Source organism: Physeter macrocephalus, chromosome 4, assembly GCF_002837175.3.
Source record: "Physeter macrocephalus isolate SW-GA chromosome 4, ASM283717v5, whole genome shotgun sequence".
Taxonomy (NCBI): Eukaryota; Metazoa; Chordata; class Mammalia; order Artiodactyla; family Physeteridae; genus Physeter; species Physeter macrocephalus.
In genome coordinates, this window is record NC_041217.1 from 131,168,825 (window position 1) to 131,186,729 (window position 17,905).

The 17,905-nt window shown below is 35.0% G+C and overlaps 1 protein-coding gene across 12 annotated transcripts in view; it reads left to right on the top strand.

Annotated features, from left to right (window-relative positions):
* The window catches only part of DOCK7 (dedicator of cytokinesis 7), a 196,979-nt gene that overhangs the window by 104,113 nt on the left and 74,961 nt on the right, over nucleotides 1-17,905 (top strand). For all 12 annotated transcript variants that reach the window (XR_003679612.2, XM_028489312.2, XM_028489314.2 and 9 more), the window contains 4 exons: nucleotides 3,157-3,243; nucleotides 7,441-7,672; nucleotides 10,523-10,687; nucleotides 13,311-13,480. Coding sequence is in view for 11 of the 12 variants with exons in the window: in XM_028489312.2 (XP_028345113.1) it covers nucleotides 3,157-3,243; nucleotides 7,441-7,672; nucleotides 10,523-10,687; nucleotides 13,311-13,480 (654 nt within the window). In the remaining variant the exon portion in view is untranslated. The remainder of the gene's footprint in view (nucleotides 1-3,156; nucleotides 3,244-7,440; nucleotides 7,673-10,522; nucleotides 10,688-13,310; nucleotides 13,481-17,905) is intronic.

Genomic DNA, 17,905 nt, shown 5'->3' on the forward strand with positions numbered 1-17,905 from the left:
AAATCCATTTTTATTTACTAAATACTTATCACTATCTGAAATTCTTTTTTTTTTTCTACAAGAAATGGGTAGTAAGCTCCCTGAGAGCAGATGTTATGTTTATCATGAAACCCTGGTACCTAGAAAACTGTGTAGAGACTTAAATAAATATTTGTTGTATGAATTTAAAGAAGAAAATTACAGGATTATTGGTATTAGCAAAAAGTAAAAAATGGAAATTACCTGGATGTTGACCAAGGGTTTAATTAAATTTTTGTACAGCCATACAGTGGTACAGTAGTTAAGAGGAGTGATATAGATTTAAATATCCCAATGGGACATTTGTAATAAAAATATAAAAACAAACAAATAATGTAGTGACAACCAAACTCAATATGTAGATATATCAGCAACTGGGTGGAAATGGTTTGGAAAATATACAACAAATTTAGCAAAGTTAGCTCTCAAAGGGGTGTGGGATTATGAAGGGTTTTTGTTGTTGATTTTTTTTTCTAATCTCATATACCTTTGAAAGGCAGTATAACATAATATACAACATTTCACTCCCAGCTCCCACTGACCTCAGGTGAGTTTCTTATTCTGCTATGGACTAAATTGGTCTAACCCCCAATGTGAGAGAATTTGGAGATGGGGCCTTTGGGAGGTAATTAGGTTAAATGAGGTCATGAGGATGGGCCCTCAGGCTGGGATTAGTGCTCTGTAAGAAGAGACACCAGAGAGCTTGCTCTCTTGGCTGTGTGAGGACACAGTGAAACATGGTCATCTGAAAGCTAGGAAGGGGTTCTCACCAGAAACTGACCATGGTGGCACCTTGATATTGGACTTTTCTAGTCTTCAGACCGTGAAAAAATAAATTTCTATTATTTAAGCCACCTAGTATGTGACATTTTGTTGTGGCAAACCGAGCTGATTAAGATAGTCTCTCTGCCTGAATTTTCTTATCTGTAAATTGAGGAGAATAATTAATGCCTACAATAATTGAGTTATGTTGATGACTGAATGATTAATCGTACGTAGAACATTTAGAATGGTATCAGGCACATGAAAAGTGCTAAAGAAGTGTCTGCTACTATTATGCCATTCCTACTGCCACACTATTTGTTAGAATATTTTAAGAGAGTAGTTCTTACTTTAGCATGCATCAAAATCACCTGGAGTGTTTGTAGTAACACCAGTTGTTTAACTTTACTCCCAGAGTTACTGATGAGGTAGGTCTGGGCTGGGGCTTGATTATTTACATTTCTTCAAGTGGCCAGAAGATATTGATGCTGCAGACTGTTTTTAAAGAAGTATGTGTTCACATTTTATTTGGGTGTCCTTTTTTTTAAAGCTGAAAATGAGTGTTTTGGGTTGAAAGAACTAGTACTGTTTCTTGTGCTGAGTAGTTTCAATTTACTGCACCAGCGTTTGTTTCTTTTTTAAAGTTTCAATACCTGTATTATTTGCCTCAGTAAAGATATTGCATTTCTTACCTACTTAGTATTGAATTTTGTAATAGGAAACTTACTTTATTTGGTTTTATTTTCTTCATATAATAAAAATATAAAACCATGGGAAAGAAATCCTATCTTCCTATATATGTATATATATATTTTGTTTGTTTGTTTGTTTTGTTTTGCTGAGACTTTCTATTTTTGTCATTTGTTTCAAGGATGTTTGTAATTGCTTGTGGAGCTTTTTTTTTCCCCTGATGGCTGTTTTAAACTTGTCAGATCTGTCCAGTATCTAAATATTGATGTCTGTTGATTGTCTTTTTTCATTTAAGTTGAAATTTTTCTGGTTCTTGGTATGATGTGTGATTTTTTGTTATATCCTGAACATTTTGGGTATTATGTTATGACTCTGGATCTTACATAAGTCTTGTGTTTTAGCAGTAGGGAGAGGTCCTGTTGCCAGGTGGAGGTAAAGATTCACATTCCCCACTCTGCGTTGGGTTGGGGGTGGCTTATTATTGGGTGGAGGTAGGATTTCGGGCCTCAGTTGACAATTCCCTGGCTGTGAGGGTGAGGGGGCAACTTGTTACTTTTCCCTGCTTGGCCTCCACTGACCCCACAATTAGTGGAGGTACTTTTTATCACTGGACTGGGACCAGTTCCCATCTCTGTCTTCTCTGATACCAGACAGTGTTTGTGAGGGTGGGGTAGGGACTGAGGAACTTCATTATAGCCAGCTGAGGGTGGACACCTAGGCCCCTCACTCAGCCTGGGGAGGTGGAATGGGGCTGTGATTTGTTTCCTTGCGTTTGGCCAGATTAGGGCAATTGTTGCATTTCACTAGAGGGAGCAGGCTTTTCCTAGAGTTTTTTGTTGTTGTTGTTGTTTTTTGGTTTTTGTCTGTTTCTTTTGGCAATTCTGGGTTGCGGCCTTCTCTAGCAACTAGCCCAGGATACATGAGGCAAAACTAAAACCCAGGAAACACTGCCTTATAGTTCCTTGTATCCTGAGGTCCCTAGCCCGTCTGCATCCTTTTCTCCCCTTTCAGTCTTTATGTTTATTTTATGTATCATGTTCAGTGTTTTTAGCTGTACTCAGCAGGAAGAATAGAGAGAACTGATGTACTCCCTTTAAAAAATAATTTTTGTGATATGATTTTAATTAACACTGCTAGCAATTTATATCAGAAAAAAATGTTTTCTAATCCTTAAAACAATAGTCTTCCTTTGCTTATGACTATTTTAAAGCCCAATTAAAACATAATAGAAGTGTTTAAAATAAAGAAAATAGGATACTGTAAGCCATTAAGATATTGTAGATGTGAATTTATTGGCATGAAAAGCGATTCACAATGTAATAGGTGAAAAACAGGTTTCAATATAATATGTTTGATCTATCACCTATGTAAGGGTGTATTTAACAATACACGTGCATAAGGGAAGATTTGGAATGATATAAAGGTATATGTTTCTGGGAAGATAGAATTTTGAGTGTATATTTTCTGCCTTTTGCTCCTTGAGCGTTTTACTTCTCTTGTAGGAAACATATTGATTTTTGTAATAAGAACAAAATATAAGTTCTACATTTATTTGTAGTGCATAATATATATTTCCACAGTATTTTTTCTCATTGAGATATTGTAATTTTTTTTCATAATTCACATTTGTTTCAGAATTCATAATCAAGTTAAGCATCTGTGGTCATTGTATTCAATATCTTATAGGTTCCTCTACCTGGCATGAAATGGGTAGATAATCACAAAGGTGTTTTTAATGTTGAAGTTGTTGCTGTTTCATCTATCCATACACAGGTAAGTGAGTTTTAATAATTTTTGTGATCAGATTTCACTTAAATGAATTGAACATTTTGTCTAGAACTTAAATCAGTTTTGTCTGCTATAAGATATATGAGACCATATATCAGTTAAAAATGTATAGGTTTGGAAGTTACTTTTTAAAGGAATCAATAAAATATTGTTTAATATGAACAAAACCAAATATTTTGCTTTTCAAAATGTTATTGACTTCATTTTGAAAATTCAGTGATTTTTTTCCCTAAGTTTCTAGAACATAGAATAATTAGAGTTGAAAAACCATCATCCAGCTCATTTTATTTCTCATAGACTTAGATATTTCAAATGGAAAGGGTTCTTAGGGATCACCATATTTTTCACTATATTTCTGGAATGTGCCAAGCTCTTCTCAAAGCCTTTGTATTTACTCTTTCTTTAGCTGGAATGTTTTTCCTTCTCACATTCATTTGACTTCTCTTCATTAAGGCTTCTCTTTACCTCAGAGAAGCCTTTGGTGGTGACTCTTTTAAACATAGCAGCTCATCACTCTGTATCATCTTACCCTGCACTCCTTACTGCTTCTTATTTTCGCTTGCATGCTCTTGCACTTTTGCTTTCTCTCACTGTGTGTGTGTGTGTGTGTACATATAAATGCATTCATATCCTTTGTTTATTGGTTCTTTCCCCCATTAGACTGTAAACTCTGTGAGGTCAGGAACGTTGTTACCTGTGAAGGAAAGAGCCTGCCCTTAAAGTACCTTACAGTGAAATAGGGGGAAGTGCAAAAATAATTATAATAAAACTAGTATTATGTTAGATATGTGAACTAAATCCTTTCAAGTACAGAGAGAGAGTTGTTTATTTTGCTGGGAACTGAGTTGTTGAATTGGTGAGTAGGCATTTACCATACAGAGAGAGGGTAGACAATGCAGTTGATAAAAAGCAAGTGCAAAGAGGCAGTAATCTGCTGAAGGAGGGGTAATTAATCTGGTGTGACTGCAATTTAAAGTATGTGGGAAATCATGGTATATGAGCATAGAAGACCAGGCTGGTAAAAGATTATGAAGGACCTTGAATGCCACAGAATTTAGGGTGTGTGGTGATTTCTAACGTAAATAGTAAGTGTGAGAGAAGTAAATTTGGGAGTATAATAAGGGAGAGAAATTATGGGGCTATAATGAGTTTGTTTTTGAGTTTGAAGTGCCTGTGCACTTCAGATGAAGATGTCCTATAGGCAGTTGTAATTAATTAGGAGTTTGGGATTGGGGGTAACAGAATAAATGTGATAGCTGAAACTGTACTAGTGAATGTGATTTTCCAGGGAGAAAATGTAGAGTGAGAAGAGGCGGGTGTTCAAAATGGAATATGTGGGTTCTCCAACTTGAAAAGGCAAGGGGTGGTATGCAGGGGTTTCCAAGGCCACCTTTAAGTTCTGTTATTTTCTAGCAGAACTCACAGGACTCAGCATATAGTCATATTCACAGCTGTGATTTATTTTAGTGAAAGATATAAAGCAAAATAACGTAAGGGGAAAGAGGTCAAGCCTAGAGGAAATAGGACACAGGCTTCCAAGAGTTTTCTCCTACTGGAGTCATAGAGGATAAGTTGAAACAGCATATGTGAAATGTTGTCTACCAGGGAAGCTCGGTTCCCAGAGTTTTTACCATAGGCTTGTCTCGTAGACACCCTCTGCCTAACACATACCAAAATCCTAGATTTGCAAAAGGAAAGCAGGTATTAAGCATAAACCATATTGCTTGCACAAACAGTTTAGGTATAGTGAGTAATTGCCTATCAGTGGGAACCCTCCTGAAATCCAAGTTCCCAGATGCCAGCCAAGGGCCAACCTTGTAAGCAGGTCTTTGAAATGTCTTAAGCTTGCTATGTTAACTCTTTTCTGCACAGTGAGGTAGGGAAAGTAAAAATACAGGGTGCTCTATATCATGTTTTAAAACAACAGCAAAGGACTTCCCTGGTGGCGCAGTGGTTGAGAATCCTCCTGCCAATGCAGGAAACATGGGTTTGATCCCTGGACCAGGAAGATCCCACAGGCCACGGAGCAGCTAAGCCCGTGCGCCACAACTACTGAGCCTGCACTCTAGAGCCCGTGACCCACAACTACTGAGCCCGTGTGCTGCAGCTGCTGAAGCCCATGTGCCCTAGAGCCTGTGCGCCACAGCAACTGAGCCCACGTGCCACAACTACTGAAACCCACGTGCTCTAGGGCCTGCATGCCGCAACTACTGAGCCCATGTGCTGCAAATACTGAAGCCTGCATGCCTAGAGCCCGTGCTCCGTAACAGGAGAAGCCACCGCAATGAGAAGCCCGCGCACCGCAACCAAGAGTAGCCCACACTCACTGCAACTAGAGAAAGCCCACGCGCAGCAACAGAGACCCAACACAGCCAAAAAAAAAAAAAGAAAACCAAACAGCAAAAAGGTAGTATATACATTTTATTTAGCAGTATGCAGGTAGATCCTAGTAAAATAATGCTCCAGTGGAATTTTTACTTTTCTGTTTTTAGATATGCTTATGTTTCCTATAGACCTTATTCTTCTGATAATGAGAAGGTTGACATTATAGTATACTGTTTAAATATATTCCTTCCCTTAATAAAATTATTCTTAATATCACATGATATCTTCTTAAGTATACAAATATATTATTTTTCATTTTTTTTGAATCCTGTAATCATTGTTAGTGTTCTCTTTTTTTAGTGTTGGTAATATATTTATGTTTTACTCTTGACTTTATTTTTATGGAGGCAGGTAGATACATGTATTGTCTTAATGTAACAAAGAAGGATTTGGGGCAAAATATTTCATAGAGATGATTTAGAATCTATAGAATGTAGAGGAAGAATAGAGTGGAAGTGTCTAGTGTGTAGCCCCCTGACATTCACAGTCCTGTGACTGAAACTCAAAAGTTTATAAATTTTACAACTCTGTAATATAATTTTATCATGTATTATAATCTTTTTTAAAGGATCAATTGAAGACAATAAATGTTTTTTATGATGTTTTGTACTTTGCTTATAGGCGCTTTGAAATTTACTGGATATATAGTTAGAATTCAATAGAATTATTTTTATTCATTTAAAACATATAAAATTAGAACAGTATTAAAATTATAAATGTGAAGTTGTTTAGCATTACTGCCTTTTCTTAAAGTTTATTTTCATTGTTAACTAAGTAAAAGTCTTCCCAGAGTTTCAGTAGCCTTTTTCTCACATCCATTGGTCAGAACTCGGTCATCTGTAGGTATAAAGGAGGCTCAAAGAGCAGGCACATTACTGCTTTAAATTAGATTGTGGTTGTCTCAGTGTAGAAGGAGGTTAAATAATAGCAGTTAGGATTTAGCAGGAGATAGAAACTGCCAGTTATTTGAGTGGAGAAAATCTGCAAATAAATAATTGTTAACTAAGTTAAAGGTGATTCACTACTAAATGGGTTAAAAGAGAATTCTGATTGTAACAAAGATAACAATTGCAGAAAGTGGTAAGGGAGGAAGGAACCTAGAAACCTAGAGCAAGATCTTGAAGGATGTGAGTCAGACCTCTGAGGAGAGGACACCGCTGCTACAGGAACACAGTGCCTGACATGCTGTAGTATTGAGGAAGCTTGGTAGAGAGCTCCTGCTGTGGAACTGTGAGAGTCACCACTGCTGCCCATGTCCCTCACCTCTGAGCCACAGCATGCATGTCTACTCGCTGCCATTAGGAAAGCAAACAGGAGGAAGAAGATTCCCTTCTAACTCCTCAAGCCTAGCAGACTGTTTCCCATACCCTCTGTTGTCAGAGCCTATCACAAGCCAGCTGACAAAGGACAAATGTAGTTTGAAGAGTCTAGCTCCAGAATTACAAAATGTGGAAAAGATAGTGGGTTTGGATGGAGCTAAGAGGTAATAAATTAATAATGGGCTCAGGTAGGTTACTAACACACTCGCCATAATAATTGAGCTCTAAAACAATAAGGCAGATTCACACTGGAAAAAAAATCATAATATCAATAGTTTTTTTGAGTAATCAATAGTATTTGAAGTGGCTACTTTACAATAATAGCTGAGAATAGATGTATTTAATTGGAAACAATGTTTGTATATACTAATATGTACTTTTTTGTATTATCAATTAATATTGAGATATCAGTGGTCCATAGTTTGGGGAATGTATGAAGTTATAATTGCTTAGTGCCTCTGTTCATTCTTTGTTTTAGGATCCTTATCTTGATAAGTTTTTTGCTCTGGTGAATGCTCTGGATGAACACATGTTCCCAGTCCGAATTGGAGACATGCGAATCATGGAAAATAACTTAGAAAATGAATTGAAGAGCAGTATTGCAGCATTGAATTCATCTCAGTTGGAACCAGTGGTCCGATTTCTTTATCTTCTGCTTGATAAACTGATACTTTTAGTTGTTAGACCTCCTGTCATTGCTGGCCAAATAGGTAATTTACCTATGTTGGGGGAATCATGAAATTTATCATTCAACATGTCTAACTTTTACAGAAATAGAACCATGATTCCTTTCTGCCATCTCTATAAGGACTGTGTTTGACTTTGTGGGGCATTGTTACTTACTTGTTTCTAATGCTGGAAAATGATAACTTTCTTTTGTTTCTGTAAAATGTGCCATATAGACTTCTACTCAAATTATGAAAACAAATTTATTTATTCACTCACCAGATATTTATTAAGCACTTAATATGTACCATACAGTGATAGGCACTGACCAAGGCATGGTTTCTGATTTTAAGGATCTCATAGACTAGTTAAGAAAACATGCAACTGATAAATCATATTGTGTTTTACATGACTTATAATCTACATTTTCACTCATCTGTTATCCTCTATTTAATATAGCTATTATTTTCTTCGTTGACTCAAAATCTCTATCTTCTTTTTCTTGTGAGTTGTTCTCGAAGGAGAGGTATTCAGGTTTCCTACCTTTTTTCCAAGATTCATTCTTTTACTTTTGCTAACAGCTTCCACCCAATCCTGCAAAGTAGTTGAGCTTGTGAGAAATTTCAGCTAACTTGTTATAGAAATTTCGTATTAAGTGGTGGCACAAAGGAGAGTAGTATTCAACTCCTTGAGATTTTTTAAGGGACACTTGTAAGTAGAGGTAATTCTTGGGTTGAGCATTCAAGGATGAGTAGGAGTCTGACAGGTAAATAACTAGCCCAGGGATATGAAACAGTATGTGTATAGTACACAAACAGATAAACTAACCTGGAAATATGGGGGGAATTATAAGTAATTAATTATGAATTGGAGGGTTAGTGATTAGAGATGATATTGGTCTTAGAGGAGATGAAGTAGGGTCCTTGACACATTAGGAAATTGGACTATTATTCTGTAAGAATCAATAGCCTTTGAGGGGTCTGGTCTTAATTAGAAAAGTAATGTGGCTAGGTTGGCTTTTATAAGGATGATTTTGCACGGAGGTAGATTGAAAGTGAGAAAATCTGGAGGCAGTCATACAGATTTGAAATCTTGAATTTTATGCAAAAAACTCTGTGGTCCTGATAAAAGACAGTGATGGTGGGATAGAGAAGACAGGGTAGTTTAAGAGATACTGAAAAGATGTTGTAGAGAGTAATGTTACAGAAGTCATAGAAGGTTTTAAGCAAAAAAAGTTAGCATTGTTCATTTTTGTAGTTTGTAGAAGTAAAATAATCACAATAGTAACAAACATTTCCACAACACTTACAGTGTACCAGGAATTGTGCTGTGTACTTTATTTATATTAATGTATGGAATCTTTACAACTCAAGGTATAGGTATGAATTTCATGATTTCATGAATAAAATGATGAACATATGCTTAAAAATTTACCTAAGGATTCAAACCCAAGCAACTGACTCTAGAGTCCCACTCTTATCTACTATACTGAAGAAGTGTCCACTCGTGAAATTAACGAGAATAGTCTTGGTCAAATAGTGAAAGTAGAAACCAGATTACAGAGAATTTAGTAATAAACAGCTGATGATGAAAGGAATGCAAAAAGCTTATACTGTTTTGAGAAGTTTAGTTAGAAGAGGAAGCATGGTTGATTAGGGCATAAGAGTGGAGGGATTTGAGGATGTTTATATGCTTTGAGAATCTATATAGAGGTGCAAGAGGGTTTAATTAATGAAGCAAGCATGTAGGACAAAAATTAAGGTGGATAGATCATTCTTATATAGGAGACGAGCACTGCTTCCTTTGGAAAGGAACTAAAAATTGTTTCAGATTCTGATAAATTTATAGTAAAAACTTCAGGACTTTCATGCTCTATAAATTTCTACTCTGAGATAAAAAGCAGGATTTGTGGAGAAGGGAGTAAAGTGGACCTAGTTTTGAGAAGGATTCTGATGGTTTGGAATAGCTACTATGAGGAAAAGGAAAAGGAGTCAACCAGTAACACAGGTAGGATTGCTAAACCCTGCTTAGGTTTCTCTCTTTCTAGTCTCTCTTCTAGTTCAGTATATATGGATTAATCTTCCTAAATGACCACTCTATCTGATATTTCCACTTTTAGGAAAATTTAATTGGCCTCATTATCTGTTCATAAATTCCTGTCTTGATTAAATAAATCATAAAATGTGAGGTGCTATTGCTCAGAATGGCTGTTTGGATTATCCATTTATTCACTGAGCTACCAGAATTTCCCAATTTTTGCAAAATTCTTGTTGTATACTGACTTGAATGGCTGGGTAGGTATTATTTAGCCTGGCATTTAATGTGCTATAGTCTTACCTCAACCTGGTTTTCTACCCTTTTGTCCTTCTAATCCTTTTACACAGCTACTCACTTCAATTAAGTTGCTATCAACTCTTTTCTATTAAGTTAATATTTTTAATAATCTACTTTTATTGGTAATTTTTATTTTATAAACAAAAGTAACATGTGCTCAATGTATGGTATTTAGTTTCTCAGAGTCATCTTTAGAATGAGAAGTTACTTCTCAAAGGTTATATATAAGATAGATTTTTTACTTATCATGTGCTTTGTATTGTTTTACAAAGTGGTGGGTACTGTTTGATGATTCTTTTTTCTCACTAAGCAAAGCCACATAGTTTTCATGTTAAGTTAGTAAAATTAGTTTCTTCTCATTTTTTTAAGAAAAGTATTTTTGATTCAGTTAATACAGTATCATAAATAGATACCATAAAATTAATATTAAATATCATCTTTATACGCTTACTGTGTGTAGTCACTATACTTAATGCATATAGTGAAGGCAAAATCTTGATCTTTTTGGAACTTACAGTCTAAAAAAATTAATGGAAAAATATTTTCCTCCTTCTTAAAAGTAAATCTAGGTCAAGCATCATTTGAAGCCATGGCATCAATTATAAATCGGCTTCACAAAAACTTGGAAGGAAATCATGACCAGCATGGCAGAAACAGCCTTCTCGCATCATATATCTATTATGTTTTTCGCCTACCGAATACTTACCCTAATTCACCATCACCAGGTATTTTATTCTTTTTACTAAGAAACTATCTTGCATAGATTATGTGTTCATAATAAGATTGAAATAATCTTGTAGTCCATGGTGTGATGCATTTATTCAATAGCAGACATTTGTTGAATGCCTGCTAAGTGCCATGGACTATGCTATGTACTGGAGTTAAAAGGATAAATAGGTTATATTTTAAAGCATCATTATTTATACCGCTTCCTTTAAGTTGAATTAGAGAGATCTTGGTTGAATTAATTTTTGGAAATGAACCTTGTAAATAACTTCCGTCTCTGGAAGCATTTTATCATTCCCAGTTAAGATAAATAATCTAGAAAAATGGTACAGATGAACTGGTTTGCAAGGTAGAAATAGAGACACCGATGGACACCAAGGGGGGAAAGTGGGGCGGGGGGAGATGGTGGTGGTGGGATGAATTGGGAGATTGGGATTGACATATATACACCAATATGTATAAAATAGTTAACTAATAAGAACCTGCTGTATAAAAAATAAAATAAAATACAAAAAAAAAATTAAGTTGCATCGCAAGGCATTATGGGTAAAATTGGAAGGAAGAGTATTTAAAAATCCCCACTGAGGTTCTCTGAGTCTATTTGAGGCTAATGCAGTCATCTCAGCTTGATTTATGATTATGTAGTCTGACGTATGAACTGCTGTTTGTAAACAGTTTAATAAAAGGCTATTGCTCCAGTTTCCAAATTAGCAGTGAGGGTGATTTCTATTAGAAAAGACATTTGTGGAGGATTTTGTTCTTGATACTTAATAAAGTGAATTCTTTTTCTCAGTATAATACATGCTGTTGAGTTGTGGCTCAGCTCTAGGGACCTGATGTTGTATTCAAAGAGTAAAAACATATCTCTGCTCATTGTTTACTACATTTTGGGGTACATATGGCAAAGTTGTTTTCCTTACAATTCCCAGTTCAGTTTTTTCTCTTGATTATGTGTTAAAAATATGTGCATAAAGTTCCCCAGTATCTCAGTTAAAAAAAAAAAAGATAAATAGAATGTTATATTTGTCATTCAGAGTGCTATTGGACATTAAAGAAGAAATACGATGGCTCAGTAGTTTCCTGGTAACCCTGTGAAACCTACAATACTATAAAAGATTATCCTCTAGAAAAGTTCTGATCTCTTCATGGTCAATAAAATCATACAGCCTTTTTGAATATTAGACCCCAGAGTAGCCACTTACTTTTGTTTTATATGACGTAGGTGGTAGTGGTGGTGGTGGGGGATGTCTTAGTTTGAATCACTCTTTAGTTGTTCAGTTAGTAGGTTAATGATTATGTTGTGCATACCTTTCAACCTGTTTACATATTTGTCTGTTTGAGTCATCCATTCATCACTAGTGATAATGGTAAGTGCCCTTTTCAAAAGCTGTTGTCAGTGTTAGCATTAATAATGGTGACAAGTAATTATGACATTCACTCTGAAAACTAGGCATAATAGTAATCTCAGTTTTAGCACATTTTATTTCTTTAATTGAAAAAGAGAACTAATTGACTTATAGTCTTGTTCATAATTTCCTATCTTGATTTCTAAAATTATAGTATAGTCTCTGAGTATATAAGTGATTGTGGACTGTATATAATGCTACTCCATTTACTGTTCCATTTAGTACACTATTAGAATTTCACAGATTTTGCAAAATGTCTTTTTTTTTTTTTGCGGTACGCGGGCCTCTCCCATTGCGGAGCACAGGCTCCGGACGCGCAGGCTCAGTGGCTATGGCTCAAGGGCCTAGCCGCTCTGCGGCATCTGGGATCTTCCCGGACCGGGGCACGAACCCTTGTCCCCTGCATCGGCAGGCAGACCCCCAACCACTGCGCCACCAGGGAAGCCCCAAAATGTCTTTTTTACATGCTGACCTGAACACTATAAACTACTTAGTTGACAGGTGTGTGTCATTTGCTAATATGACACTCAGAAAGATTTCTTTTAAAAAGAAAAATGGAGATACAATTGTTGGGTATTTTATGTTCATAGATCCTGGTTGAATAATCGTATCAGGCTTGATTTCAGACAAAAAAGGGATTCTTTGCTTTTTTTTTGTATAACCTGGGCTTTTAGGAGAATTATCTTTAGTATATATTTATGTATGTATATTATAAAGATGCCATTTTGTTATAGTTAAAGTTGTCTCTGATAAAGATAGAGACCTAAGCCATAGTTTCATTTAAGAGATATTGACAGGAAATTGGCTCTCCCTCTTAGTGACTGTGTTTCAAGGGGCAGAGCAGGAGGGGTGGGAAAAAAGGGAAAGATATTAGCTGGAGCATTTTGGGTCTTAGACACCCTCATATATAAGGGAAGGTAACGTTTGTGTATGTTTCTTACTACTTTTGTTTTTTACTGTATATGTAATACTCATAGAAATATTGAAGTAATGATTGTGTTTATAATTCACATGGTTTTGTCAGCTGCTGTCAAATAAATTATCTTTATATAGCTATCACTAGGTCTGGAGTGTTTTTCTTATTTATAGTATTTTCATTTAGAAATAAAAGCAATTTATGATCTTTGTGGAATTTTGTAAAGTGGAAGAGATTTTTTCAGGTCCTTTGCTGATTAATTTTTTGCTTAATTATATGTTATTTTATATACAACTCTAGGTCCTGGGGGTTTGGGAGGATCAGTGCATTATGCCACAATGGCTAGATCTGCTGTGAGACCTGCAAGCCTTAATTTAAATCGTTCTCGGAGCCTTAGTAATAGTAATCCAGATATATCTGGAACTCCCACGTCACCAGATGATGAAGTACGGTCAATCATCGGCAGTAAGGTAAACTGAAGATATGAGTCGATAAATTTGGTTTTCAGTTTGTTAACAAATGAGAAATGTCCAATTGTTTTACTTTATTCTTAATTTTAAAATGTATTTGAGTTAGTAATAAGAAAGAAATTGTATGTTTCTATTCTATCAGTGAACACATAAATGTTTGATGTTTCTGTTAAATGTTTTTGCTATTACAAACTGGTTTGTGCGCTCTGCTCAAGAATATCTGCCAAATTAAAAAATTTGTGCAGGATGACCAGTCACATACGACTCATTGTCTGTCTGATTATCATGTGAAAAATGGTTAGATTGATTTTCTAGAGGATTAAAAGAGACCTGTGAGTGCTGTGTAGCTGGGACATATTATCAACTTAAAATATGAGCCTCTCTTCTCCAAAAATGTCAAGAACAATGATTAATAATTAATAGAGCTACATTTCACATGGAAAACTCTGTGTAAGGTGCACCAGGATTAGAAAAATATGATTTATTTAATCATGGTTAGTGATTATCTCAGACAATGAGAGGCCAGCCAGTATAAGATCCAGCTATATTTTATGTAAGCATCAATCTTTATTACCCCCCAAAATATACTTAAGGAACAAGTAGTCATTACCTTTCTATAGTTAAAGTACAAAAGTAACTCAGAGTTTGAAAATCAAACTGGAAAAAAGAACAGTAAGACTGAGGCCAAGAAATCACATTATGTTGGGTTTTGACCAAACCATTTTAAATTGATTTTTTGCTATTAGAAAGAAGGAAGATACCTTTGTTATGGAATCATAGCCAACTTTTCTTTGGCATTTTAGTCTGTTAATTAGGATATGAGGAAGAATTAGTAAACGTGTTTTGGGTTCTGTGTTTGACCCTTAGCCTGAACTAAATAGAACTTTTTTTTTTTTAATGATCTGAGCTTGTTTGTGTGAAATACTTGAATATGGATCAAACACATCAGGATTACTTAAATCTACTCATATAGTTACAGAAATTTTACATTCAGACACTTCTAATAAACTTTAGCATTGCACATTTTAAAGTACCTTTTATGTAATTTGAAAGTAATTTCTCACAGATCAAAAATACGTTTTTTAAAGTAATTTCTTACAGATGAAAAAAATATTTTGTAGACTTATAATTTAAAAAATAAATTAAACATGAATTTCAATAACTTAAAGATCCAAATAGGTGTTACTCTAATTAAACAAACTTTTGCTTTTTGTGAACTTTCTGAGAAAATGATGTTCAGATGTATTTACGTGGATACTGCAGAGTAACCTGAGTAATATAGGAATTACAAAAGAGACGGCTTTTCTCCCTCCACATATCTTTCCATGTCTAGGAAGAGAAGGTTTTTTATCCTTGTCTTCATTCTTGATCTTTTCTCATTGTAATGGAGGTAATGCTTAACATAATTTACGTACTGTAAATACAGTTCTTCAGTGGAATGAATCTCATTTGTGAATTATAAGAAATTTTCCTATTAAAGAGCTATAGACGCCATTTTTCTCAAGGTTCTACTTTTGAAACATTTCTTATTTTCTATAAGATTTGCATTATGCTTCATTTAGCATAATTCTAGAGTTTTCCTTTATATATGATGTATTTGATAGATTATAACATCAAGATTTAGAACAAAAGTCTACGTGTATTGGAATGATTATTTGTCTTTTTTCAAGTGGTTCATAAAATGGGACATAATAATGATGTAAACTTGCTTCTGGTATTATGATATACATAAACTTTTGAGAAAGCTGTCATAAGATGAGACTTTGTCTTATGACAATACAGTCTTGTCCTACTCAAATTTTATTCAAATGGTATTTGTGTGTTCTTTTTTTTTTTTTTGGTTGCATTATTTTTGATAGCTACCTACCTTCATTTTGGACTATCATTTAGTCATAATCCCTATTAATAATGGTGTATAATTTTATCTCATTGAAAAATTATAAGGAATCTGAAGTTTATTTATAGCTACTCTTTATTTATTCTGATTTTATTGGCTTGGAAATTAGAGAAACTCTTCTTTAATGATTTTTGTCTTTCACTCTGCCTTAGCCATGGTCATTCCCTTAGTCTTGTCATGATGAATAATTTTAATCCTCATTATCTCAATTTCATGCATCTTGTTCTCTAACCATTAGCTCATATTTTTCTGTCTAGTACCCCAACTGCAACAATTTCTCTGCTCGGCAACCTCCAATCACTTGATTGTATGACCTTTTTACTGTACCTCACGCCCCTAATGTTCTTTCTTCCAATTTAGCCAGCTTAAATTCCATGATCAATCATTATAATTATTACCATTATAAACAAACGTCAATTCCCTTATCTTTCCCTTACTTCATTTTACTTGCTGAACCAAACGTCAAACCATAGCTGAATTCAGTTGACTGCCTGTGCCATTAAACATGATTTGAGAAATGCCATGATAACTGGTCTCATTTGAAATTAAAGGCCATGAACCTCAAGAGAGCCCTTAATGCTGTCAAGCAATTATACTATATTTGTTTATTCCATTTACTTTCCCATTCTCCCAGAAAAAGGTTTAATGTCTTCTTTGGTACCTCAAACCCTCTAACAGCTCCCCACCAATCACCCTCCTCACTTTATCTCCTACTTCATTAAGAAAATTGAGGCCATCAGAAGAAAACTTTTGTCACCTTTGACCATCACATCTACCTACCCACTACCATCTACTACTACCTACTACTTAAAACTCTGCTATAGATGAACTGTCCATTTCCCTAAGTCCATTCCCTGTTTGTATACAACCACCCATCCCCTTTCACCTACTCAAGATCCTCACTCCAGCAGTTCTTTCATCACTCTCCTGTATCATCAGTTTCTCCCCATCTACTAAATCAACCCATTCCATAAAATGGAATAAAAAATAAATTTTTTTTTATTTCTCCCATAAAAAAAATCTCCTCTCTAGTATTTCTGCTGGTAGCTTCTTCATCATTTCTCTGCTACCTTTTGTAGTAGAATTCCTTAGAAGAGTTTTCCATACTTGCTGTCTCCAATTATTTTACTCTCGTTCTTTAACTCCTATTACCCTACTTCAAACATATTCCTTTGATCTTCCTCCCATACTGCCCTTCTAATGCCCCCAGTGCTCTCCATGTTCTTAAATCCGAAGGTTAAATCTCAACACTTGGCTGATTTTACCTTACAGCAGCTTTTGACACAGTTAATTCTCCAATTTATTCTATTTACTTAGCTTCTAGGGCACTACACTCTCTTGATTTTCCTCTTTACTGATTACACCTTTTCAGTCTCCTTTGTAGATTCTTCTTTTTCTGATCTCTTAATTTGGAAGTGCCCCAGGCCTCTGTCCTTATTTCTTGTCTTCTCTTGTCTTGTTTTCTCTTTTCTCTACACTCACTCACTTCGTGATCTTATGAAGTCCTGCTGCTGTAAGTTGTAAATCACTTTATGCTGACATCTCACAAAAATTGTATTTCAAGTACAGATCTCTGGAATTCTAAACTCAGCTGCATTTTGTAATTCCTTTAGTTCAGATTTGCATATATGTTAAAGGTAGAGCCACTTCTCATCACCTCTAGTACTGCCATTTGGTCTGAACTACCATCATCTCTTCCTGAATTAATGTAATAGCCTTAAAGATGGTTTCCCTCCTTCCAACATACACTCACTTCACAACATAGCAACCAGAATGCTGCTTTAAAAACTTAAGTCACAAATAAACACAACTTAAGTTGGATTATGTCATATCTCTGAGCAAGATCCTATGACTAACTCCTTTACCTCCTTTAAGTCTGTACTCAGAGAACTACCTTCTCCATGGGGTCTACTCTTACCACTTATTTAAATGTATAAGTGTGTCTTTCTCCTTAGCCTTGTCCCGGGGACTTCTTATCCCCTTACTCTGTTTCTTTGACTCATAACATTTACTGCCTTTTAATGTAACATATAAATTAGTTACCTGTTATGTTTATTTTTTAGTGCTTGTCTCCCTTTATTAGAGTATAAGCTCCATGAGGGCAGAGACATTTGTTCACTGATGTATCCAAAGCAACTATAATGTCCAGCATATGAAAAGTATTCAAAAGACATGTATCCAAAGAATGAATGTTAGTAAGCATTGAGTATCTCTAGCAAGAATAAACAGCTTTTTAAAAATTGAATTATGCTTTTGTTTGCCCTCTTGCTATCAGGATTAATTAAATACTTAAAGATCTTAAGATATTCGGTTTTATGAAAGTTTTGCTTAGACTTTATTTCCTAATACAAAATACAGAACTCCTAAAGTTCTAAAATACTATCAACAGACTTTTATTACTCTAGTGGCTATAAAACCATATTTGTGAGATTTTTTTCATAATTATTTTGCCAAAACTGATCTTTGTCCTAGCAATATTCTTTTAACATTCAGTTGTGTAAATATATGGTTGCATGAGGTTTGAATTT